This window comes from Octodon degus, unplaced genomic scaffold (genome assembly GCF_000260255.1).
Source record: "Octodon degus isolate 3935 unplaced genomic scaffold, OctDeg1.0 scaffold00133, whole genome shotgun sequence".
Lineage (NCBI taxonomy): Eukaryota > Metazoa > Chordata > Mammalia > Rodentia > Octodontidae > Octodon > Octodon degus.
Window position 1 is genome coordinate 5933593 of NW_004524709.1, and position 26250 is coordinate 5959842.

A 26250-nucleotide genomic window follows, 5' to 3' on the forward strand; every position below is an offset into this window, starting at 1 on the left:
TTTCTGAATATTGCTTTATCTTAATTTCTGTTCTAAGATTTATACTGTATCTTTGACTTACAATTTATTTAAAAGACATTGTATGATATCTTCCCCTAGTATTAGAAACTTTAAAAAGTATATTTCCATTTTCTGTTGACTTTAAAAAAAAAACAAAAAACCAGAGGTTTGTACCTTTAAATAAATAAATAAATAAATAAATAAAGGCTGCTGTATATTTAAAAAAAAAAAACTACAACTGTTTCTCAGGTTGGAAAACACACCTGCATCCCTCCACCACATACTACTGGATTTGTGGTGCTACAGAAATGGGGTAGGGGGCTGACTGTGAAATACTAATGGGAAAATGTTTTTACTGTGTGCGTTCATCAAGGTGTGGCTAATGTATATGCATTCCTTTAAGGTAAGGTTGAGATATTACAATACATGACTCACTGAGGTCGATCAGCTCTCCAAAGACTGCAAGTCTGTCCTCTGCCATTCTCTGTGTTATACAAGGATATCAATCAACACTAAGATGAAGACCAAGGCAGTCATGGCACCACTGTTTTCTTACCAAAAGCTCTGAGAGCCCCACAAACATTCAGATTCCAAAGTCAACTTTGTATCTAGCAATGAGTATCACCATCACACCCCAATGCCCTTGGACCTTTTCTTTACATTCACTAAGGGAAACCTTAGATTTCACCACTCTGTACACCCCACACCTGCTCCTGCAGATGACTACAGTAATGTAATGGGCTCCACACCATAGGCCTGCCCTCAGTCTCTGGGGCTAGTGACACTGTTCTGACCTTTCACATGAGGACATTTCCATGCCCAATACCTGGCACAAATACAACCCCACCCTGCTGCTCCTGCCCAACGTACACGGCCATGATGACTTGTCTCCTCCTCTTTTCTGCCACCACCATGCACCTGCAAGTCATCAGTCCCATACTTCTGCATCTGAAAATCAATCCCCTGGACCCGCTCTCCTCTCCATAACCCTCTGAAGAGCCTTCTGGGAGTCACACCACCAGAAAAGCTGTGTAAGACCACTCAAGGCCTGGCCCCTCAACCTCACCCTGATGGCTGTGTGGATTCACGTTCCTCCCTGGGATGCTCAGAGTTCCTCTTACCTCACCGACTGTGCCTACCCACTATGCATTGGGAGAAATGGGAGAAATGGTTTGACTCATTTTTTTAAAATGCCAACTCACAAGCATAACACATTCACCAAAAATAAATCTTTTTCCTCAAGAAACATATAACAGGCATAATCATTTTATTCTTTTTTTTTTTAATGTTTTTGTTACATGATCTCACAACACAGCTTGCACTCATAGTGATCCTCCTGTTTTCAGCCTCCCCAACACTAGGAATACAGGTGTGTGCCACCATGACTGGAGGACTCGGTGGCTGGCTCAGCATGCCCAAGGGCGGGGCTGGTGCAGCATGTGGTGCAGGGGCTAGAACCTGGTCCCTGTGCTTGCCTAAGCAGGCACTTAGTCTGTTTAGCTATCTCGCCAGTCCTTGATCATTTTAAATCAACTCCTTCTTGTATGATATACCTGGGGCAAATAGAGTACCTTAATATTTTAGAATCCTCTGCACAGCAATTCTTTTTTTTTTTTTTTTTACAGTTTCACTAAGACATTTATTTATTCAAGGAGCAGTTATTAAGCACTGATTTTGAGTATAGACCCTTATTATGCATTTTTTGTACAGTTATTAGGAAATTCACTTGTACTTGCTGGGTCACTTATGAAAAGGTTGCAGTTACTGGTTTTGGGGTTTTTTTTTTTGTTTTTTTTTTTTTCCTCCATAATTTTATTGAGAAACAAATAGCAATGAGACAGTTTCAAACCAAACTGGTAGGACAGTTTCAATACTAACACATTGCATACATTCTTCCTAGTGGTTAACTGCTGTACAAGATGCAGACTTGATATCCTATTTACAAACACCATTAGAACAAATCCCTCTATTCATTAAGAGAATGTAACTATATATCTATCCTAACCACTTTGAATACACAGATACAAAATGGACATTCATCTATATCCCCTTTTTTGGTTAAGTTCCATCATTTAAATATTATAGGTGTGTAAACTCAGCAAAATATTCTAAAAGAATTCAGTAGTCCATAATAGTATTGGGTCTTGCATTTCACTGGCAATTGCACAGCAATTCTTAACACAACAAACAACATTTTTAAAAAATCTTTTTGCTGTTAACCAAATTAAGCTACCTTTAAGAAACTGTACTTCCTATTTTTGATGCCTAAAAAGGTTCTAAGTGCTGTCTCTGGACAGAATGAGAATCCTCTTGAGTTATTAACTAAGCAAACAGGAGAGTATGACTTTTGCCTTTACACCAAAGAAAGATGTGGTGTCTGGACTAAATAACAGTACTCAGCTTTGTGCTCTTTAGACTAAGTACCAGCTCTCAGCTATGCTGTATTCTCTGGACTAAATAACGTAGGACTTTTATGTCTGTGCTGGCTGGACTGAGTAACAGCACTCAGATCTGCATTCTCTTGATTTTTTTCTGTTTCATGTACTGGCTAATCTTCCTAGAAGACCAACATCAGTCAAGGATACATACCATTTCTTGTAACTGTGCATGAATGGAGGCTTATGCAGTTATGTTTCATAGATATATACTCCTGGCTTTTTCTGCAACATGGTCTTCCAGAATATTGAAGTCCTAACATTCACAACCATGTTGTTTGTTTATAGGAATGATCCTTAGATTTTTTTCATTGAGGTTTAACTTTTGTTGTTATAACCCCTTAACGGTACTAGGAGCAACAAATAAGAAAAACTGAGGTAGACATTAGCACAAAAATGCCAAAAAGCAACAAGCAACTTCCAGGGGAGTTAAAAATGAAAAAGAGGTCAGGCATGGTGGCACACACCTATAATCCCAGCAACCAGGAAGATGATGAGGCAGAAGAACTGCCATGGATTTGAGGCCAGTCTGAGCTATACAGTGAGTTTAAGGATAATGAGAACTACATAGCAAAATCTCATTTTTTTTTTTGTTTTGTTTTTTTTAAAAAAGGCCAAAACACAAAACAAAATATAGACCTTCAGCCAGCAGCCAGTGGATAGGCCCAGAATCCACTGGAACTTCCCACCTCCAGCCAGCAGCCAGGCCAGCACCCGCCAGAACCTCCCTCCTCCAGCCAAAGAGCCAGTAGCCAGGCCCAGCAACCACCAGAACCTCCCACCTCCAGGCAGCAGCCGGCTCACGGGACCCACAGCCTGCCGGAACCTCCCTCCAGCCAGCGGTCAGGCCTGGAGTGGAACCCTTCAGCAGAACTCTCGGCAGAGAGGCTAGGGGCGAGATCCAGCCAGCTAATCCAGGAGCGGATCAGCTTGCCAGTGGAGCACAGTGGGTTCACCTCCACAGTCTGCAGCAGTAAGAAGCCAAGCACAGCAGCCAGACCCAAGCCAGGCTCAGCTGGACAAGTTCAAACTTGGTAGATCTGAACCCAGTAAGCTAAGACACACTGCCAGACCCAGATCTTTGAGAGTATTTATTCTCTCTCTCTCTCTCTCTCTCTCTCTCTCTCTCTCTCTCTCTCTCTGGAGAGAGGGGCAACAGGGTAACGGGGGTGAAAGTCCACCTGGAAGACTCCACATACATCAAGGGGAGGTGATTAGACAAAACAATATCTGCTTAGCTATACAATCATAATGCTTGCCCTTACAGTCTAAAATACAAACCCATTAGTTACAAAAGTTTGTCAATTGCTAAATCTCACTACCCATTATTAGTGTTGCTAACTGTAGTACTGTAAGTACAAAACTGTAACTGCTTTAACCACATCCTTTGGGTAATAATATCAGTGGGTGCTAAGGTAATTACTGCACCAAAGCTCTCTACCAAAGGTCAGAAGACAATGCTATACAAAATAACAAAGAGAAGAAGCAAAATGCATTCTCAGGCCCCAAACCCACCCAGAACAAAAGCAGGAGACAATAGCATAAAAGAAACTGGAAATCACACTCTTGAAATCTCTGAAATAATAGCGTCTGAAGTAAAGAAACAATTGCACAAAGGTGTAGAGGAAATAAGATCAGAAATAATCTCCAAAGTAAAGGAGGAAATGGTAACTATAATGAAAGAATTACTAAGTGTTTCTAAAGAAGACAATAAAAAAAAAAAGAGAATAGAAAAATGATGGAATCCTTGAATGAGCAATACAGGAAACAAAAATGCATGAAGCAGATTCAAAGAGCTATGCAGGAAATTAAAATCTCAATCACAAGCTGGCAAAACCATTTGAATGAAAGTGAAGATAGACTTTCAGACCTTGAAGACACCACTGCAACTAGTGAAAAGGTAAGAAAAGATCTCTTAAAAACAACTAGGATGCAGGAAAAAATAATTCAACATCTGCAAGATGATGCAAAGACGAACAACATAAGACTAACACACATCAATGAGAAAGAAGGAGTCAATACAAATGAAATCAAAAGAATATGGGCAGAAGTAATAGCAGAAAACTTCCCAAATATAGGGAAACAATCTGACATACAGATAACTAAAGTGTATAGAACTCCAAGTAACATCAACCCAATTAAAGCCACACCCAGAAAAAAAAAGAAAAAGGGCCAGGGAGATGGCTCAGTGGAATAAGTGCTTCCCTGGCAAGTGCAAGGGCCTGAGTTCAATCCCCAGTTCCGCAAAAAAAAAAAAAAACCACCCAGACATATAATAATCTGGATCCCAGAAATTCAGCACAGGTACAGCATACTAAAAGCCGCTGGAGAAAAGAAACATCATATTTAAAGGAAAACCCATCAGAATAATGGCAGATTTCTCTTCACAAACCATCAAGTCAAGAAGAGCATGGGGGGCCAGGAAGATAGCTCAGTAGAATAAGCGCTTGTTTGGCAAGCACAAGGTCCTGAGTTCAATCCCTGGTATCACAATAAAAAAAAAAAAAAAGCATAGAGCAAAGTTCTTCAAGTCTTATGAGAAAACAAATTCCAACCCAGACTGATATACCCTGCAGAACTCTCTTTCAAGTTTCATGGGGAAGTGAAATACTTCCATGACAAAGAACAACTAAAGAATTCCATGACAACAAAGCCAACTCTATACACTACTAAAAGATATTCTAGAGAAGGACCAAAATGACCACAACTCCACAAATGAGAATGGAAAGAACCCACCAAAAAGGGCAAACATTTAAACACAGGAGAGGGCCGGGGAGATGGCTCAGTGGAATAAGCACTTCCCTGGCAAGCACAAGGGCCCAAGTTCAATCCCCAGTTCCGCCACAAAAAAATAAAAATACTACATGTCTCAGCACCTCAGAAAAGAGACGGGGTAGCAATCCTGTTCACAGACAATCTGAACTTCAAATAAAGAATGATCAAATGAAATAAAGGCCACTACATACTGGTTAGGGGAAAAATACAAGAGGAAGAAGTAACAGTCATAAATATATACTCACCAAACAAGGGCACACCCAACTATATAAGACAAATCTTAATGGACATGAAAAATCTAATATCCAATACCACAATCTTACTAGAGGACTTTAATACCCCCTTATCCATAAAGGATAGGTCAAGCAGACAAAAAATTAGCAAAGAGGTAGCAGAACTGAACCAGACCTTTGAACAAATGGATTTAGTGGACAAATAGTGTTCCACCAAACCATATCTGAATACATAGTCTTTTCAGCTGCACATGGGACGTTTTCTAAAATAGAACACGTACTAGCCCATAGGTCATACTTAAGTATATGCAAGAAAAAGAAATTATCCCATGCCTATTAACTGACCATAGTGCAATGAAATAAGAAAAGAAAAAACAAACCACAAAAATCCCATAAACACGTGGAAATTAACACCGTTCTCAGCAACCATGAGTTACAGGTGAAATTAAACAAGAAATTAAACATTATCTACCATTCAACAAAAATTCAAGCAAAACATCAGAATTTGTGGGATGCAACGAAAGCAGTTCTTAGAGGGAAAAGCAAAGAAATTTTTCAATGGAAAGGATAAACTGGGATGAGGAATATATATATATATATATATATATATATATATATATATATATATATATATGCATATATATATATGCAAACTGGTTTGGATGATTGTATTGTCGATTTCTGCTGGTCTTTTGAAAGCAGCAGTTGATGTTTAAATTTTTTCTTACTCTAATTTTTTTCTTGAATTTCATATCTTCTGTTATTGTTTTTTTTTTAAATGAATCTTACACATTTATATCTGGTAATATGAACAACTAATTTGAAGATAGCAACATGTAATACAGCAGCCAATGTTGAATTTCTATTTCTTTGTTTAGTGAAATCTTGTATCATTTCTAATGCTGTTTTTTCTTTATATCTCTATTTTGTATTCTTCAAAAATAAAAAACATAAATATAAATAAAAAAGTACAAAAAGGAGGAAAAGGTTTACTTAGCCAAAAAAAAAAAAAGGAAAGAAACAGAGAGGACTCCCTGCTTCACCTAGTTTACCCCACACTGGCTACATTATATAGTGCAATATCACAACCAAAACACTGACATTATTATAACCAATGATTATTCAAATTATCCAGTTTTACATGCATTCATTTAACTCATGACTGTGTATTTAATTCCATGTAACTGTATTAGATGTGCAGATATATATGACCATCACAGCCACAACTCAGGTCCAACCAAACCCATCAAAACAATCTTTCCTGTTACCGTTGTGCAGTCACAACCTTCTCCTTCCCCTTCTCTCTCCCTAATTGCTGACAATCACTAATCTGGTTTTCAGTTCTATAATTTGGACATTTCACCAATGTTATATAAATGGAGTAATACAGGGCTGGCCAGATATCCCAGCAGACTAAAGTGCCTGCTTCAGCAGAGCGCAGCTGCTGGGGTTCCATCCTCAGCATGCCATGCTGGTCCTGCCCCTGTGGCATGCTGAGATGCAGATTGAGACTGGGCGTGGTGGCGCATGCCTGTAATCCCAGCGCTTGGGAGGCTGAAAACAGAAGAATAAGTATGAGTCCAATCTACATAGTGAGACCCTGTAAGCCCTGTCCTAAATACAGGGGGGAAAAAAAAGGAATAATACAATATTCAACACTGAGATTGTCTTTTTCAGTCAGCATAATTGCCTTGCAATCCACTCAAGCTGATAAATGTACCAGTAGTTCTTTCCTGTTTATTGTTGCATAGTACACCATCATAAACACAAACTACAGGTTTTATTTTTAACCATTTAACTACTTGAGGACATCTGTGTTGTCTCTAGTTTTCAGCTATTACGAATAAAGCTGCTATGAGCATTTGTGTTCAGGTTTGGGGGTAAAAATAATTTTAGTTTCTCTGAGATACTTGTCTAAAAGAGTAACTGCTAAATCATATGATAAATGTATGTTTAGTTCTTTAAGACACTGCCATAAGCTTTTCCAGAGGAGCTGGCAGGTTTATATCCCAGCTGCGATGTATGAGTGACCCAGTTTCCCTGCATCAGAATCAGTACTTGGTACTGTCAGTGCTTCTTTTGCCACTCTAATAAAGTATAATAATCTTTTATGATAATGCTTGAATTTTCCTACAGCTTATGATGTTGGTCATCTTTTGATGGGCTCATTTGCTATCTGTAGGGGTCTCTATAGGTAGAACGTTGTCTTTTGCCATTTTACAATCGAATTGTATAGTTTTTATACTGCTAACTATTGAAGGTTTTATGTAGTCCCTCATGGGCAATGTGGTTTAAAAATACTTTCTCCTACCCAAAGAGTTGTTTTAAGCTTCACACAGTCTTTCCTAGAGCAAAGTTTTCAATCTTTATAATTTATTAATTTTTTTTCATAAATCTTGTTTTTGGGGCCAAGTCTATGAGATCCTCACCTATGACTAAGTGTCAAGAAAATTTTTTTCTATTTTTTCCTACAAAAAAAAATTATTTTATATTTAAGTCCACTCCATCCTGAGTTACAGTTTATATAAGGTAGGAGATTTATGCCAAATTTACTCTTTTGCCTACAGATGTCTCCAATTCAATTCACTAAAAAACAAAAATCTAACATTTTCTCCATCAAACTGCTTTTGTAGCTTTGGCAAAAATTAGAAAAAGTTCTAGAGCTCTGTTATACAACATAAATGTAATGAGCTATGTCTTTAAAATCATTACATTATGTTAGATGAATTTAATACAATTATTTACTTTATTTAAAAATTAGGTGGGGGGCTGGAGAGATGGCTCAGTGGTCTAAAGCACCTACTTGGAACAAGCTTGACAAAGCATAGGGACCGCAGTTCGAACCCCAGCACCACATGCCAGCCAGTCCCGCCCCCTGGTGGGCTGAGCTGGCCACACACACAATAAATAAATGTTAAAATAAATAAATAAATAATTTAAAAAAAAAAATTAGGTGGACAAAAAAAAATTAGGTGGAATGTTAATACAGACTGAATTCTGAGTTCTCTGTTTTGTTCTACCAACCTATGTGTTTGGCTCTTCACCAATATCACACTGCTTGAATTAAAAAAAAAAAAGTACATAACCTTTGGGAGCCTCTTACTGTAGAAAAGCAATATAAAAAAGACAATTATCTTGAAAGTATTCATATTTCCTTTACACACACACACACACACACACACACACACACACACGCAACTTACAAGTTAAAGTCTAAAAAGTTTTAGTTCTTGAGGGATTACTAGAGAAATCACTTATGTGGAACATCTTGCTCCCCAAAGATGGCAGTTAAATGAAGTGTTACTCTGCTCTATTACCGAGTGTCAGAACCCTGCAGCTTGGTTGCAAAGCAGAGAATTCCAGCAGCAGCTGAGTGTGACAAGAAGTGAAGACAGCTGCAGATATGAGCAGGTGAAAACCTCACTTCAGATAAGTGTGGATGGGACTGCCTGTCCAGCACTACTTGTGCTGGTAGCAAAAACAACATGCTACTGCTAACATCATCTTTTCTAAAATAAACCAGACCTGGAAGTAGCTCTCTTCCCCAACCCACTGACTCTACACAACACAGGCTTTTACCTGCCCTTGAAATCTGATAGGAAAATGCATCTTGTCCCTCTCAGAGAGTATCTGAGTACTTAAGTATCTCAGAAAGTTTTCTAGGAGCCGGGGAAATGGCTCAGTGGAATAAGCAATTCCCCGGCAAGTGCAAGGGCCTGAGTTCAGCCCCCAATTCTACCAAAAAAAAAGCTTTCTAGACTAGTTTTTAGGTCATCTCAATGAAAGTGATGGAATCTGGTAACTCACAATAAAGCTGCCAGGTAAAGCAATTTAAATGGCACGAATTTCTTCAGAATCCTTATTTTCATTAGTTTTGTTTGTTTGTTGAGACAGGATCTCCCTATGTAGTTTAGGCTGGGCTTGAGCTCACTATGTACCCCCAGGCTGGCTTCAAACTTACGATGATCCTTCTACCTCTCTGCTTCTCAAGTGTTGGGATTAAAGGTGTGCACCACCATACCTAGCATTTCTTAGTTCTTGAATGACAATCCTTAAATCAATAGTTTTAAAAAGGAAAAGTGTAAAAATATTAAATCTCTTCCAACAACTGAAGTCTGAATGGAAAACAATTTTTAAATGTATCAACAAGGGACTGGCTCAGTAAGTTACTGTCTAGGTTTTAGGACAGTAAGCCTGGAAGGAGAATAACACCTCTCCAGCTGCCGACCCAAGAAGAGCTGCCAGTGGACTCAATGACACTCACAGAATGGGTCTCCATTCCAGGAAAAAACACTGTGCACACAGGTAAGCACGCTGTTCCTACTAGCACCTCCTTGCTTGTTTCTGTGGTTACAAACAAAACACTCACTACTTAATACAAAAGAAACAGCCACAACAAACTTACATGCAACCACTGAAGTTACATGCCATTTCTGTCAAATACTACCTGTTGTACTTCTCAATGAACCCATGCAATCTGTCTCAACTAATCATTAAGCTGGGGGTAAAAAAAAAAAACCTAAAATGGGACAGTACATTTGGAGTTTATACCATTAGCCTGCTAAGTCTTTCGTTATCCTTACGTTAATTTTAAGTATCAACCAATCACTGCTAGAAATTTTGTATCTATAATTTCCTTAAAATAAAAATATTTGTAGTCCATCTAAAAAGATGGTAGAACTACCATACTTTCAGGTATATGAAACTGGGAATGGAGTTGAGCTCAGAGGCATAAAATGTGGTTTTGAAACCACTATCATCTATAGGTCATTTTATTTCTCAAAATGCCATATTTCTATTTGGGGAGGTGCTCCTGGCTCTACTCAACAGATACCTGTCTCTCCTCTTCCTTCCTGCTTAAAAAGCAATCATCAATGCTAAATATTTATACACGTGTAGTTCCTAAAATCTCCACCCCCTATAGCCACTTGCTAGAATACTCCCTTGATACTGCCGCCTAGCTACAGCCTATGCACAAGTAATTTCCACATGCTGACTTTGACAAAGTACAAAATTCAATTATAATTAAAATCGACCACCTCCTATATAAAAAGGTCATTTCCAAACTTTTTTTCATTTTGAAGCATAAAGAAAACTGAAAAGATCATGACACAAAATCCAAAACAATAACTTCAAAGTAATCAAATTCTTTATGCTAATTTTTAATTTTTATTTTGTTAGATGTGTTTTGTTGTTTTTACAAGAAAGCATGTAAGAGTCACAATCTGAGGATAAAGTTACAATCATGGAAAGAAACCAAAGCACAAGGAAAAAATGGCACATTCTCAAATATTTTACCCATGTTGAGCTAATTTCAAATTTCTGTTAATGTCAAAGTTTATTCACACTTACAAATAAATAGTCGAGTATTAACTAGTCATCAGCCACCCATGGAGGAAGCTTAATGACCAGTGACTGCCTCAACTGTCAGTCTCTTTTTATAGCAACTGAAACAAAACAAAAGAACTCTTACAAGCTCCTAGAGAAGGCCATCGCAACAAAAGGAATCTGACAGGCTGGAAGCTGAGGAACCTTCTGTTAAAGAATAATCTAAATGGGTACTTCTTATGTTCCTTTCAAAAAAAGTTAATGAATTTAAACCAAAACAGATCTATACCAGTAAGAGCCATTTGCAGACATGTAATTCACAGTCCACACAGTGAGAGCCATGTTGGAAGACCTATGTTAACCCAACTCACCAGAAGAATACAAGATGCAAGACAGGGGAAAGGGCTGGTTGGTGGGTTTACTAAATTACCTGTGAGGTAAAGACACACAGGAATATGTAAAGATTTATCTAAATACAGGTAAAAAGCACTGGATTTCAGTTCTAGGGCAATGATTAGGATAGATATGTATAAAAAATAAATTGCCAAGAGCTGAAATTCCTGTTTCATTCCAAAATGTTCTAACTGAACACTTCTATGACTTCTAAGAATATACAGCCAGGCATTGTGGCACATGCCTGCAATCCCAGCACTCAGGAGGTCAAGACAGGACATCATCGAGAGTTCATGACGAGCCCGGGGTACCTATTGAGTCCAAGCTAGCCTGAACTACACAGTAACATTATATACATATATAGTATGTATTACTTTCCATATAAAGTGGTACGCTGGATTACTAGCAGTCAAATAACAGCCAGTTATATCAAGTAACTATTATTGCAGTGGCATTTCTATTTTAATGAGGAAATGTCATAATGCAATGTGAAAATAACTGAAAAACATCAAAAAAGAAAAAAGCCCTATTAGTCCTTTCTAAAAATTTATGATAAAAGCCTTAAACAGAGCTTACATCAAGGAGCTCTATCTCTATCCAGCAAAGATAATGACAGCACAAATTTCGAGACCCACTTGGTCATGATTTCTTTATCCTACAGTTGTACCTCAAACTAGTTTTTCAAATTGCACAGAAGCCCTGTAAAATACACAGGCATCAATAAGAAAAAATAAGAAGCAGAAAAAATAAAATAAAATAAAATTCTCTCCCAGCTCTTAGAGAAATTAGATTATAAAATTGAACTAATAATCTTGAAGTTTATACAATTATATTTTGCCTTAAGAAAACTCAATATAGAGAAATTCAAATTAACTAGTTAAGTCAATTATTCACATTATAAAAGACATTACTAATATGCTTCATTAAAGCATTTATGCTGTTACTATAAATGAGAATATGTCCTAAAATAAAATGTTCACATCACTACATGAATTACATGACAGTCTTCTGTGCTCATATTTTAAAAATAATCCTTGTTAAAAAAGATTCACTAATGGGCGAGGGAGATAGCTCAGTAGAATAAGTGCTTGCCTGCCAAGCACAAGGGCCTGAGTTCAATCCCCAGTTCTGCAAAAAAAAAAAAAAAAAAAAAAAAATCAGATTCACTAAAAAACACATCTGACACATGTTTTCAAAACTACACTAATAAGAACAGCAAATTTCTTAACTGTAAGTCTGAGTTTTTTTGTTTTTTTTTTTTTAATCCTTAGGAAAAGAACCCAATTATAGGACTAAAGAAAATTTCCATGGAAAATCAGTAAAGTAACTTGCTAGACTAAAAATAAATAAATAAATAAAAAATACTGTAAACCTTGCAATGAACTTGTAAGGTCTAAGATTATTTCCACTTATTTATTAAGGTGCAGACACTGTGCTACATGCTAGACATGCAGACAGGGTAGCTACTTCCCTCAAGCTCGGATGGTAATGAAACAGGAACACTTGAGGGCTCATAGATGCTAAGAAGGACTCCGTGATCACTGCCAAGAGTCCTTGAAACAGAGGAGCCATCAGAATGCTAAGGCTGTAGGGCAAAGGAAGGAGACCCATAGTTTTGTTTTCATAACTTACATTCAGAACACCGTACGTAGATTATTAAACAGAACATAGCTGGACATCAGCTATTCCCTCCTCTTAATCAGGAAGATGAAGGTGCTCATGTTTGCTCTTCGTAGAAGCATGCCCTGGTATGGATCTCTTACACCTGTCAGAGCATTCAAAGATACAAACAGCAGCCTGCTGCAGAATGCATGCCACAGGTTTGACACCACTACCCTATAAATTTACAGACAATAGTTCTGCAAGGTGTATTTGTCATATGTGCTCAAACCTACAGAACCCAAGACGAAGGCATAAAATCTTATGAAATGTCTCACTTCTTAGCTTTTATAAGTAAGAAATATTTCTAAGCTTACTGTTGATCAAATATTAGGAAGAAATACTTTGTATACAATAAAGATGTCTACAGCTCCATCTACTGACCAAGCCCTAAGCCTACATGAGGAAGGCTGGAGAGCACACCAGCCAGAGCAGCCTTCGTCCTCCCAGAACTTGCAAAGAGAAAATCCAGCTTCCTGAAACTTAGCAAGTCCTGCTAAGGCCTAAAATATTAAATTTCCCCTTATCTGATACTGTAAGAAAATAAATATCAAAAAAAAAATCTTTCTAAAACTTGTTTCTGGACCCACACAGAAACTATGTTTCTGTGTTCATACTAGCACAATTACAGAAAAAATGTAAATAATCTGAGTATTTTGCTGATATGAGCAAACCAAAATATAATTTTTTAAATAATTTTTTAAAACATAAAAGATAACAGGGAACAGGAAGATAGATCTTTTGCAAATGGGAGGGGAGAATCTAGAGACAGAAGGAAGGAGGGGAGAGAAGAAGAATGAAGATAGGTTAAATAAATGTAACTACTGGGGCCTGGGAGATGGCTCAGTGGAATAAGCGCTTCCCTGGCAAGCGCAAGGACCTGAGTTCAATCCCCGGTTCCGCAAAAATAAAATAAATAATAAATGTACCTACTCCCTAAAATGAACATAAACACTACATACTAAAACATGTGCTAGTAAAAAAATTAATAAGAGTAAGACTTGTACATCTATGGTATTTTTATTAAAACTTTCATTCATCCTCTTAGTTAAAACAAATCTAAGCATTAATTTAGAAGAGGTAGAGGGGAGAAAGGGCTCAAATGAATGACACACCATATTGACCCCTAACAATATCTGACTCTACTTAAAAAAAAATTGATATCATATTCATGTCTACATTAAATATAAGAACTTCTTTATAACCAGTAATAATCCTAAGTATCTTTCTAAAAAAATCCATGTCATATTGATCAGCTGCAAAAATACACCATTAATTACATATTCCAAACATCACAACCAGAAGAATACAAATGACAACCCATTGTGGAGACAACCTTGAAAGTTAAATCACACACTTCCATCAACTCTCAGTAATATATTGCTATTTCTTCCTGCAAAAATAAAAAGCTTTCAAATGAGGCAATCAACACTGAAAGAATGTGTCTAAGAGAGCCTTTAAACAACACAAGGTAATTTGAAGACACTAGAAGACTGCTCTGAAACAGTGACAGTGAATCTTTTAGAGCTTTGAATGATAACAGCCTGCTGTGGTGTATATGCCATAGTTTCTCCACCACTGCTTTGGAATTACTCTGCTACAAACTCTGCTGAAAACTAAGCAACTCCCATCAAATCATCTGGCTTCCCTTTGCCTCAGTTTCTCTTCCTGAACAGGGATGATACTAGCCAGGTTAGAAGAGGGATAGCACACCAAGGACTCATAAACCCTGCTCATTTAACCCTTCTCTGTATACAATGTGCCAGCCTTCCCTAGATTTCCATGGGCTTCTCCATTATGTCCTTGCAGGCAACAAGCATAGCGGGGGTTCACTGGCTTGTCTCCGTGTGACCATGTCTATTCTAACCCCATAGGAAATACAAATATGCCTTATTCTCTACACACAAAACTCTTATAAACTAACTCTCAAATCTCTGATGGTGTTTCCTTGGTCCAGTACAGGATAGCATTCAATTCAGTGAGAAGCCACTGGCACTTTTCAATCCACAGCACCTCACTATATTGGTAACAGAGCAAGGCTCAGAAATCAGAGGATCACACAGAAGATACAAAGGCCCATAGGCCAATGTACTAAGCCCCTCAAAAAAAGATAAAGGATTATGGCTATCAAAGTGGAAACAATGAGCACAAGTATATGGTCATAAGTGGCAACTTTAATGTAAAAACAGTAACAGAATTAGGAGCAATATCCTTCTGCATCACTCAGTGTAACGAGGTGAGCATCATCAATGATGTCAGCTAGACCAATTAGATGAAGGGTTATGGAGGAAACCGTAAGTGACAGTTGGGGATTTCAGACACACAGAAATCCCCAACTGTCACTTTATAACTTCAAGCTGGAAAATACACACTTTTCAATAGGAAGACCTGGTAAACACCGCCTTAGACACAGGTTCCGAGCTGAGCAGACCCAAAAGCAGGCCACTCCAGCATCATGCATATTCTGACCAAACACAAAAGCACTTGAGCACTAAGAGACACTTTTGGCAAAAAAGAAAGTTAGGAAAAAAATACTGAATGTGCATCACAAAAAATTTCAATGTCAGAAAAATAACAACAAAGGTAGAAAACTGTCCTTCAAGAAAGCCAAAGAATTCACTTGTTAGTGAATTCTGATGAAATCCTGTATTTAAAAATATAGACTGGATATTTTAGGCCAACTGGATCCATCTAAGTATGAGCCAAATAGTAAATGATGTTTAAAGTGTTAGCTGATTTTCTTAGGTTGATCATATAAGATATTAAGAAAATATCTTCATTCTTAAAAGATACAGACTCAGCCAGCTCAACCAAAAAGGCCTTTCTTTTGAAAGTATTCAAAGAAAATAGATATATATTCTATATAAATAGACACACAGGTATATGCCCAAACATAAAACGACAAAACACAAATGTGGAATAAAAACAAGCAAATCTAGAAGGGTAAATAGGATACTCTCTACACTAATCTTTCAACTTTCATTTAGACTTGAAACTGTTCAAAATAAAATGGTTAGAAAAAAGTCTGCAGGTTCAAGAGTAAGACTGGGCTGCAATCTTCAGGCCTTATGCTCTCTGAGCCTTTGTATATGCTCCAGGGACAAACAGGTACAGCAGGAATGGCCTCACTCTACCCACAGCCCACAGTGCTGCCTAATGGGAACTTCACACTCAGGTCCCTTCCACATGTAGTGGTTGCCAGGGAGTGTCACATCCAGGCCGATGTGCCTAGGAAGCAGTATGTCTCCCAGCCACGGCCTCATTGCCACCAATACATTACACATACAGGATTAAGGGACACATAACAGAGCTCCAGGGGCCTGTACTGTGTTAAGAGAAAGCTGCAGCTTCTGCTCTACTCAGTCACAGAGAAAGTAAAGGCTGACTGGTGCGATGGTCATCACTGACCAACATGGTAAAAAAGATCTGATACTATGACTAAATGATTAATATAAGACAGCCTCCTGGAACAGACATAGTTATACACATGAAGATCTCAACACACTCATAATTGTGATCACTAACATTCCTGCAGAGCCTCCGATTCAAAGAACTACTTGTTTCCCAATCTCACCCTTCTTGAAAAACAAAGTTTGTCTTATTTTCCTTCAAACACTTTATTAACATTTTCAACATTAAGCCCAAAACTTAGTATTAAATATTAAACCTGCAAAACAGATTTTGCAAGTAACCACAAGAACAACATTCATGCATTTAAGAGCACTCCAGAAAGGTATCCATCTAAACATCATGATACTAAGCAGGACACACAAGTCATCCGTGTAAGAGACAGTGAGAGTCTGGAGGGAGCAGTGGTAAACAGCTACAGTAGACAGAACACACTATATTGGTAAGGTATGCCTGGACAGATAAGGGACAATATGGAGGAGTACAGAAAGGGTGTGTAAAAAAAAGAATCAAGAAATATCCCAAGGTCTGTGTCATAAAGAAATAGACAAATGGGCTTCTCATGTATTGAGAAGATCAGACTAGTAGAAAAGCAAGTTTGAGAAAGAATTATTAAGACATGCCATGCTTAAGTTGCCTGAAATAAATCCAAGGAGAAAGATGCATACTAGATTGAGGACCTATGCATGCAAGTATTTATGCATGTTTGTGGCCACCTTCTCCCAGAATATGCCCTGCAAATATGTGTAATAATGAAAAAGAGATTTTAAAATGCATTAAGATAACTTGTGAGTGGCTGCAAACGCCTTCAGTCAGAGCCCCTTAAAGATGATGTGACCATCCTTCCCACCACCCATGCTACCAGCCTAGGACTACTTTCTAATTTTTCCTTTGTCTTCTGTGCTCCCTCTGCTCCTTTCTATCCTCATTCAATTTCTTTAGAGAATATCAGTCATCTCTTAACACACTCACAATGGAGCTATAATTTGTCTTGCTGCTGGGTGACTCTGATTTGAATTTGTTTGTCCTACCAGCTTGAACCACTAATGATACATACATGACCACCTGAAAAAAGGAGTGCCCCTGTGGCCACAAAAAAAATCCAAACAAGTTACAACATTTAACACACTGCACAAATCAGCCACCCTGATGCATAAACTATTTTAAAGAAATTCACAAATTAAATAAATCTCTTTAATTTAATGAAATAAATTTGTTGATTGTAGTAATTTTAATTGGCATGAACAGTATGAATATTTACATGTGGGCAGTAATAATTCAAATTCAAGCAACTACCGTAACTGGATTCAGTCCATTTACAGACTGTTCATTAAGTATATTAGTAAAGAGATCAACAGAAGTGATTAGATCTTCTATTGATAAGATTGCTGTTTATAACACCTATGGTAGGAACTGCCCAATGGGAGTCATGTGGTATGTAACACTGGTGGTTCAAACTGGCAGAAATGTCCAAATGTAGATATTAAGGAAAAGAACTGTCTTTCTCAAAAAGAGTAAAGTATAAATACTAAAAAACTTTCATTAGAATTAAATTTTAATAAAAATTCACAAAACGTTTTCATGAATAGTTAAGATATCTGAATGACGGCAACTCACTCTGTGTGTCCTTGAAAAACATTTACAGAGTGGATAGAAGGGTCCCTGAAATCCCAGAGACGGAAAGTTGTGTCACGAGAGGAGGTCACCACAAGCCGCTGGGTGGGGTGTGTACAACAGTGCGTTAACTCTTGATCATGCCCTGCAACCAGAAGATGACAAAAATGCAAGATCATCCACCTGCAAATACAGTGAAACTTTTTAAAAAACATGAGAATAAAAAACATACACCTTTATGTTCTCCACTGCTAACAGCCAAAGGAAAGGTGAACCTAAAGGAATCTCTTTTTTTTTTTTTTTTTTTTGATTTTATAAAACAATGTATTTTTTTTATTAGATTAATTTCAATTTTTTTTTAATTTATTTTTTTCAAAGTTTTATTGCCAAACAGATAGCAATGAGACAGTTTCAAATCAAATCGGAAGGACAGTTTCAACAAATAATACACTGCATATATTCTTCTTAGTGGTTAATTGCTGTACAAGATGCGGACTTGTGATCCTATTTACAAACACCATTAGAACAAATCATTCTATTCATTAAGAGAATGCAACTATATATCTATCCCAACCTCTTTGAATACACAGATACAAAATGGACATTCATCGGTATACCCCGTTTTTTCTAAGTTCCGTTATTGAATATTATAGGTGTGTAAACTCAGCAAAATATTCTAAAAGAGTCCAGTAGCCTATAATAGCATTGGGTCTTATATTTAACTGGCAATGTCAGAAATTATTGACCTGAGTCCCCCACAGCTCAACTTAACAGCATGGCTTTATTTCTTATATTTCGACTTCATACTTTTCTACTGGATGGTTAAGACCAAGGTAAAGCAGGACCTATGCAACAAGAGTTGTAGCTTTTTGGTCCGAGAAGGTCAGTGAAATGCCCTCAGGATTTGTCCTGAGATCCTGTACCTCAGATTGTAGAACCTTCATCAGTGCAGCCATGTGGATGAGTCACGGCCATTGCTTGGCCAATGTGCTCTCTGTGAAAGCCTGAGAGTGTCTTCTCCCCATGTGACTCTCCTTAGGCACACTCTACGTCATCGATCACTTTCCTCTTTGGCCCCATAATCTTCTTGATCAGAAAATTTGGGACACTACCGAGGTACATGACGTTACAGTACAAGTTCTCATATGTCCTGAGTCTTAATTGACCTTAGAAGGTTAGGGCCAAAATGTTGGCTTTCCTTGTATCCTTCCTTTTTCTCTAATTTGGTCTGCAAACTTAGGTTGTTAACCATCCAGAAGAAAAGCTTATTGTTATTATCAAACGATTTGGGCTATCAATCTTAACCTCACTATCTCACTGCATTTCAAACATCTTAGGCATAATAAGGAACAGGTATTTTTCATCAAGTATTGATATGTTGAAAGGAATCTCTTAATAACATCTGGATTCACAGTGGAACCAATTTTCCCTCAGAACTAGAAGCCCCTTCAGCAACCCTTTGAAAAGCAGCAGGGACCTAGATGTATGTACAGCCCATTTGCTGATCCTAACAGTTATATGATCAGACCAATCACTTTAACAGGCCAACCACAACTACTTACATCTCAATTCTTCACTTTCAGAACTGTAATAACATAATTCTTGAGCCCTCAGTAAAATACAAGCCCTATACATGCCCTTCCCTTGCATTTGGGAAGAAATTATAAATTTGGTAAGACAGCAATTATGATATATTATAGGGCAAAAAGAATTTTATAGATGTAGTAAAGTTCTTAAATGGCTTTGAGCTAATTAAAAGAAAGGCTATGTTAGGTGACCTGGCCTAAACAGATAGGGCTTTTCAAGAGGTCCAGGCCCTCAAAAAGCTGGAGAATTTACAGCAATGAAGGTGCACCCTGCTAGTCTAGAAGACAACAAATTGCCACATGAGAGGTCTTCAGAGAGGCCTCTGGGAACCAGGGCCTCCAGATGCTCAGAGGAGTCCCCATCTAACAACAAGAAACCAGGGAGTCTCAGTCACATGGTCACAAGGAAATGGATTCTCTCAAATACCAAGTTCAGAAGGAAAGTCCAGCCTGAGAAGTGCCTTCATTCACTGCAGACCTTGAGGCCTCAGCTAAAATATATTTAGCTACTATAAGTTCCAATAATCAGAAAATCTCCAAAAATTACAACAAAAGAGCCAAGGAGACTAAAAACAATGCTGTGATAAGTAATGTTTAAGATGAGACTTAAATACATGAATATAAACTGAAAGCACCCAACTAGGAAGTTCAATGTTCACAACAAGATACCTGTGAGAGAATGAACAAGTTCAGATGTCTCAACATCATACAGGTTTGCCGTTCTGTCCCACGAGGCTGTCACTGCCTGCTTCCCTCCAACCAGCCAGTCAGCAGCTATTACCACTCCCTGGTGGCTTTTGAGAGATGTCAGTGGAACCCGAATGGTAGGGCAGTCACTGGACACATCCCCATCAATATCAGGCTCATCTTTATCAGAGCATTCTATTTCCTCTTCTCCAGATATTTGCTGCTAAGAATAAATACAGAAAAGAAAGACTTCCTGGGAATCTTGAATTTTCTTCTGACATGGTTACACAGTGAGACTATTCTCCTCTTTCTAGGACTTACCATAGATTCACTTATCATTATAACCAGTACAAGCACAGTGTCTAATACAAAACAAGTGATCAATTTTTATGACTGCTTATAATTGAAGGCCAAATATCAGAAAAAAAAAAGTTAAGACCACTATGAACTACAATTCATTTCCACTAACCAATACAATGATAAGTGAAATGATTTTCAGTATTTTAAGTTTTTACTACATTAATAAAAATCCAATATAAAACTAAGAAACAATTAAAAGTCAATAATTATCATAATAAGAAAAATGCATTTCAATTCTCAGCAGTCTTTAAAAATACAGGCTTTGAATAATTCTAAAATTCTTTTTTTGTATATATTTATTTTTTTATTGAGAAATAAATATGAATGAGACAGTTTCACAGCTGATTAATAGGACAGTTTTGATACTCAATACACTGTACATTGTTATCTTCTTAGTGGTTATCCATAGTACAAGAAGCAGACAAGATATTCTGTCCAAACACTGTTAGTACACCTCTTTCTTCTCATTGAGTTAAGTGAAAGTAGCTGTAAATTTATCCTAAGTATTTTGTATATATAAATACAAAATGATCTTTCCTTTGTATCTTTTTTTTTTTTGTCCTGTCAGAGGTGAATATTCTATTGGCATCTAAATACTATAGGTGTTTGAATTCAACTAAACAATCTAACACTGTCTAGCAGTCTATAATATTAGTGGGTTATCCTCAGAAGTTATTGACTTGAGCCTTTTACAGCTCATCATATTAATATGGATTTACTTTATATACCTCGTTTTTATACTTTTCTGCTGGATGGTTAAGACCAAGATATAGCAAGACCTATATACCAAGAAATGTAACTTTTGTATCTGATAAGGTCAACCAAGTACTCTCAGGATTTATCCTGTAGCCCTGTACCGCCTTTTGTACATCCTTTTATCAGTGTCTGACATGAGGATGAGTCATGGCCATTGCTTGACCAATTTGCTCTCTGTGAAAGCTTGAGAAAATGTTTTTTCTCTCCATGTGACTCTCCCCAGGCTCACTTTAGATCCTCGAACACATTTCTCTGTGGCTCCATAATCTTCTTGATCAGAAAATTTGGAGCACAACTGAGTTACATGTTCTTACAGTACAGGTTCTCCTATGTCCCGAGTCTTCACTGACCTTGATAAAATAATTCTAAGTTAAAATAACTGGGATTTTATTGCCATGAGAATTTATCTTACTTTCTTATGCCATCAATGAAGTCTTTAATCAAAAGCTACAAATAAAATAAAAGCATAATAACCAGCTCTTCAAGAAAATATGTTTACTCAACAAATAACAATCAGATGCTCATAAAGACACTGGGTGCTATTTATTGTGAGGACAGACGACATCTGTCATATGTAAGACTATGATCATTCCAGGTGACTAGAATGCTGCAAAAAAACAAGACATACAAAATCTCTACCCTTGAAGAACTTTTATTCTAATAAGAAAAAGACTACCACACATATAAATGTGTGTGGACAAACATGTGTATCACGTGTCCATACTAGTATGAGGATATATATCACATGAGCACAAACAAAAGGGGAATGTTATATGTCTACACACTGGTAAGGAAATATGTCAGTATGTTTACACAGGTGGCAATAAACGCTATGCAAAAAAACAATGCAAAGGGTGGTCAAAGCACTTGCAAGACAGCTCAGCGGACTAATTGCCTGCTTAGGCAAGTGTCTGCGGTTTGATCCCCAGCACTTTATGCCACACTGGCCCTGCTACTCCTGGGCATACAGAGCCGCCTCCGAGACGGGGCACAGTGGCTGCACAACTGTAATCCCAGCATTGGGAAGGCCGAGGACTGGAGGATCACTATGAGTCTGAGCTGTGTAGTAAGACCCTATACCTGACACATAAAAATAAATAATTTTTTTAAAAGGGTGGTCCAAGAGCTGCTATTTTACGTACAGTTACTGAGGAAAGACTGACAAGTTAAAATTTTAGTCAAATTTGTGAAGAAAATAAAGAATTGAAGCATACAAATTTTGAAGGAAACAACATTCCAGGCAGAGGGAACAAGTGTAAAGAGCTCTGTGATATACAAATCAAAGCTGTTCGTGGAATAATGCAAGGGGCACAATGCAAGGGGAGGGCAGACACAGGTGGAGTTGTGCAAAGCCTGGTATGGTAGACCATGGAAAGAACTTCAGGTTGTATCCTGTGTGTGATGGAAAATCAGACAATTTCAAGCACAGTTATAATACAACCTCATGTATACTGTGTGAAAAAACTAAGTTATGTCTCCTAAATTTTATGTATGGAAGCTCTAGCCATGAGGACCTTAGAGTGTACTTGGAAAAAGGGCTTTGAAGGAGGTAATTAAGATAAAGAAGCCATTAAAATAGAACCTAATCCAATAATCCAATATAACTGTTGTGTGGTTCCCCAACCCCTGCCTTTTTTCCAATAGTGGGGCTTGAACCAAGAGCCTTAGCACTGAATTATATCCCCAGCCCTATTCAGTTTCTGAAACAAGGTCTCACTACATTGCCCAGGCAGGACTCAATCCTACCTCAGCCTCATCAGTACTGGGATTACAGGAGTGTGCCAATGCACCCAGTTGATAACTGCTGTCTTAGAAGAGATTAGAACACAAAAAAAGCAACAGCATGTGAAGCCATGGTGAAAAGGTGATAATCTGTAAGCCATGGAGAGGCCTCTGAGGAAAGCAATCCTGCTGACATCTTCCATCTTGAAGTCTCAGCCTCCTGGATTGCAATAACATGGATTTGTTTTTGAAGCTCTCCAGCTGTACTTTTGGTCATGGCATCCCCAGAAAACAACAGAGAGAAAGTGAAAGATTATATAGGACAGGTAAGAAAAAAGTGAGCTGGAATAGGGTGGTGGTGATGGAAATAAAAAGAAAAGCTGATTAAAACACCCTCTGAATAAAGCTTCACAACTTGCTGATCAGCTGGTATTACATGGAACATGGAAAGAAAAAAAAAAAAAATGCCAGAGTTCACAGACAAGATAAACATACAAGAGAAACAAGGCATGTGTTGGAGGGAAAGGCATGGTTAATAAATGCAATGATGATGCCCAAAAAGCAGCTTCAAACTACTGTTGTATCCGCCAGGCACAATGGCACATGTCTGCAACCCCACAACTGAGAAAGGCTGAAGTGTAAGGACCACAAGTTGAAGTCCCACCTGAGAAAATTAGTGAAACCCTGTGTCAAAATAAATGTTTGAATTTTTTTAAAAGGGAAAAAAATAGATGTTTGCTGGATGAGTAGCATAAAGGGATAGAGACCATGACAAGGCCCAGCAGAGCAACAGGGACACAAAGACGGCTCGAGAATAGGGTAGTGAGAGAGGAAGGCAGGTAACACTTCTGAGGTTAGGGTTGAAAAACCAACCAAGTGCTGTTCTGGGTGCATCATGAGACAGATGTGGAAAGCACCTAAGAAAGGAACACTCTAATGACAGAGAACAGAAGGAATTACTGCATGGCTGCATCCACTGGAGAAGAGGAACAGGACTTCAATAATGGAGGCAAGGTCATACCCTATTGAGTTTAGGAGCACAGCTGGGAAAGATATACAGAGTTCTTTTCAACTGCTTCCATATTCTCAAAGAACTAAGAAGCAGAAGCTGGGAAGGAGAAAAGAATGGAAACTGCAATAGGAGTGTCACAGCACAGGGCCTGACTGACATGGGAAGCCACAACCTAAGAGCTGAATGCAGGAAAGAGAAGAAAAGTAGATTTAACCAGAATTGGGATTTCTCCAGGGACATCCAAAATCTAGTAAGCAAGTTCAACACAAATGAATTATGCATAGACTATCCATTTCAGATTACGCTACCATCTATAAAGAAAAGGTACAAGATGACTGAAGAGTAAACAAGCATGATGTAACCCTTTTAGGAAGTCAGATCTGAGTAACATGAAGGATGAGGAGTTTAGGGTAGATGAGGAAGCAGCTCAAGAAAGAAGAAGGGGCAACTACGGAGAAGCACAAATAATTGAGCTCAACTTGGGGTCAGCGTAGGGAATGAGGCAGGAGGATCAGAAGTTTAAGGCCAGCCCATGAATTTAAGACCTCCAAGCTATCTCAGAAAAAGAAAGAAAACAAAATTAGAATCATAACATTCCACACATTGGTTAGACGTGGGGGTTGGAGAGGACGAAAGAGGAGTGTGTCAAAGAGAAGGCCAGACTTTCTCACAGTTTTGTTAACTGTTGGACCCCTGACCTAGAGCAGTGAGCTCAGACAGCTATTCACTAAATATTTTCTTATAAAAGGAAATACACAACTAGGAATACAATGGAGCTACTTCCTTAGACAGGAAACACCTGAAGAGGGTCGAGGGTAAGACCATGTGTTCAGCTGGGCTAACAGTCAGTGTCTGGTACATGACAGTCTCCTGGAGGGATCGTACATGGTGGCCAGACAGACAGTGCAGGAGCTCAGAAAGGTACCCTGGAGCTCCTTGTTGACAGGATCCATATTTTAAAAAGTGAAAGAACATCAGTTAATACTTCATAGAAGTAATTTTTCCAAACTATGCAATGTACTAAAAGATGCTTTAAAATGTTTAGATATGTTCCATTTTAAGCACTTTTAACCTTCATTTGGCAAAAAGCAAAGAGATAAAAAAAGGCTGGAATCACTTATACATATTTTTACTCAGAAATAATTTACTTAACTTTAATCATTTTACTATGAGCAAAATTTTAAGAGTATGCTCAGGAATTGTTGATTTATACTAATAAAAGTACCCAAGTCCTTAAAATCAAGAAATCACTGAATCAGTGTCCTAATGTAGCAAGGGCCTTTAGAAACCTCTCAGTTAACACCTTTCCATTTATACTTTCCAATGGAAAAAAAATCAACTCTCCTAGTTAATGACTTAGTGTCACATAACTAGTGTGTGACAGTTATTTCATTGATAATCTAAATCTGTTTACAATATATCACCCAAATATTTATCAACATTGTGAATCAAGTAAAATTGATATAAATGTAAAGAAAATATCCATGGGAAAGCTGTACTGATTCAAGATAAATACAGACTTTAACAGATTAGATTTTATTGTAAAATCTAAGAATTGAACTGCTAAGCAAATCTGAGTCAAGATTGACCTCCACAAAGTTTAAGAAAACAAGTTGATTTCAACCAAGGTAACTACACACTCGCCAATAACTACCTATCTACTAGGGAAGTCAAAGCGGAATCCATCCTCAGCAGCGCTTTCAAAGCAGTTCAAGTTACTGAGCAAGCTACAGTGAGTAATACAGGCCTAGCTTATTCAGACACAGCTCCCTTCCCCCAATAGTCCCAAATCAAAGGTAGCAACTATCCAGCAAGACATGTTTATATCAAACACAAGCAAAGTAATAAAGAAGAAAACAAAATTAATATAAGATTCAAAGTAAACTGTTTTTCAATTTAAGTACCACTCAAAAATCTTCCCTCTAACAAAATTGGTGCTTTTAAAATTATTTGGAAAACAATCTATATATTAAATCATTTTTTAAATTTTCTGAACATTTAATCTTCAGCCTCATCTCTCTGCTTTCTGTGTTCATTTTGCTTACTTCTTACATGGATGCACCAGTCAATTATGCCATATAATGAACAGTTTGGTAGTTTTACAAAAGAAAATAACTGTTAAAATACACAATAGTCCTTCTTTACTCATTGGAGATACATTCCAAGTTCTGCAGCTATGTGAAACCAAATAGTACTGAACCCTACCCAATAACATACTGTATTTTCCTATACAATACAAATATACCTTTGATAAATTTATAAATACCTATTTGTACATTAGG

The 26250-nt window shown here is 37.6% G+C and overlaps 1 protein-coding gene across 1 annotated transcript in view; it reads right to left on the reverse strand.

The window, feature by feature from the left end:
- Wdr37 (WD repeat domain 37) overlaps positions 1-26250 on the reverse strand; it is an 89457-nt gene that overhangs the window by 27994 nt on the left and 35213 nt on the right. The window contains exons 10-11 of the mRNA XM_004641274.2: positions 20101-20341; positions 17849-17990 (exon numbers count right to left, since the gene is read on the reverse strand). Coding sequence (XP_004641331.1) covers positions 17849-17990; positions 20101-20341 — 383 coding nt within the window. The remainder of the gene's footprint in view (positions 1-17848; positions 17991-20100; positions 20342-26250) is intronic.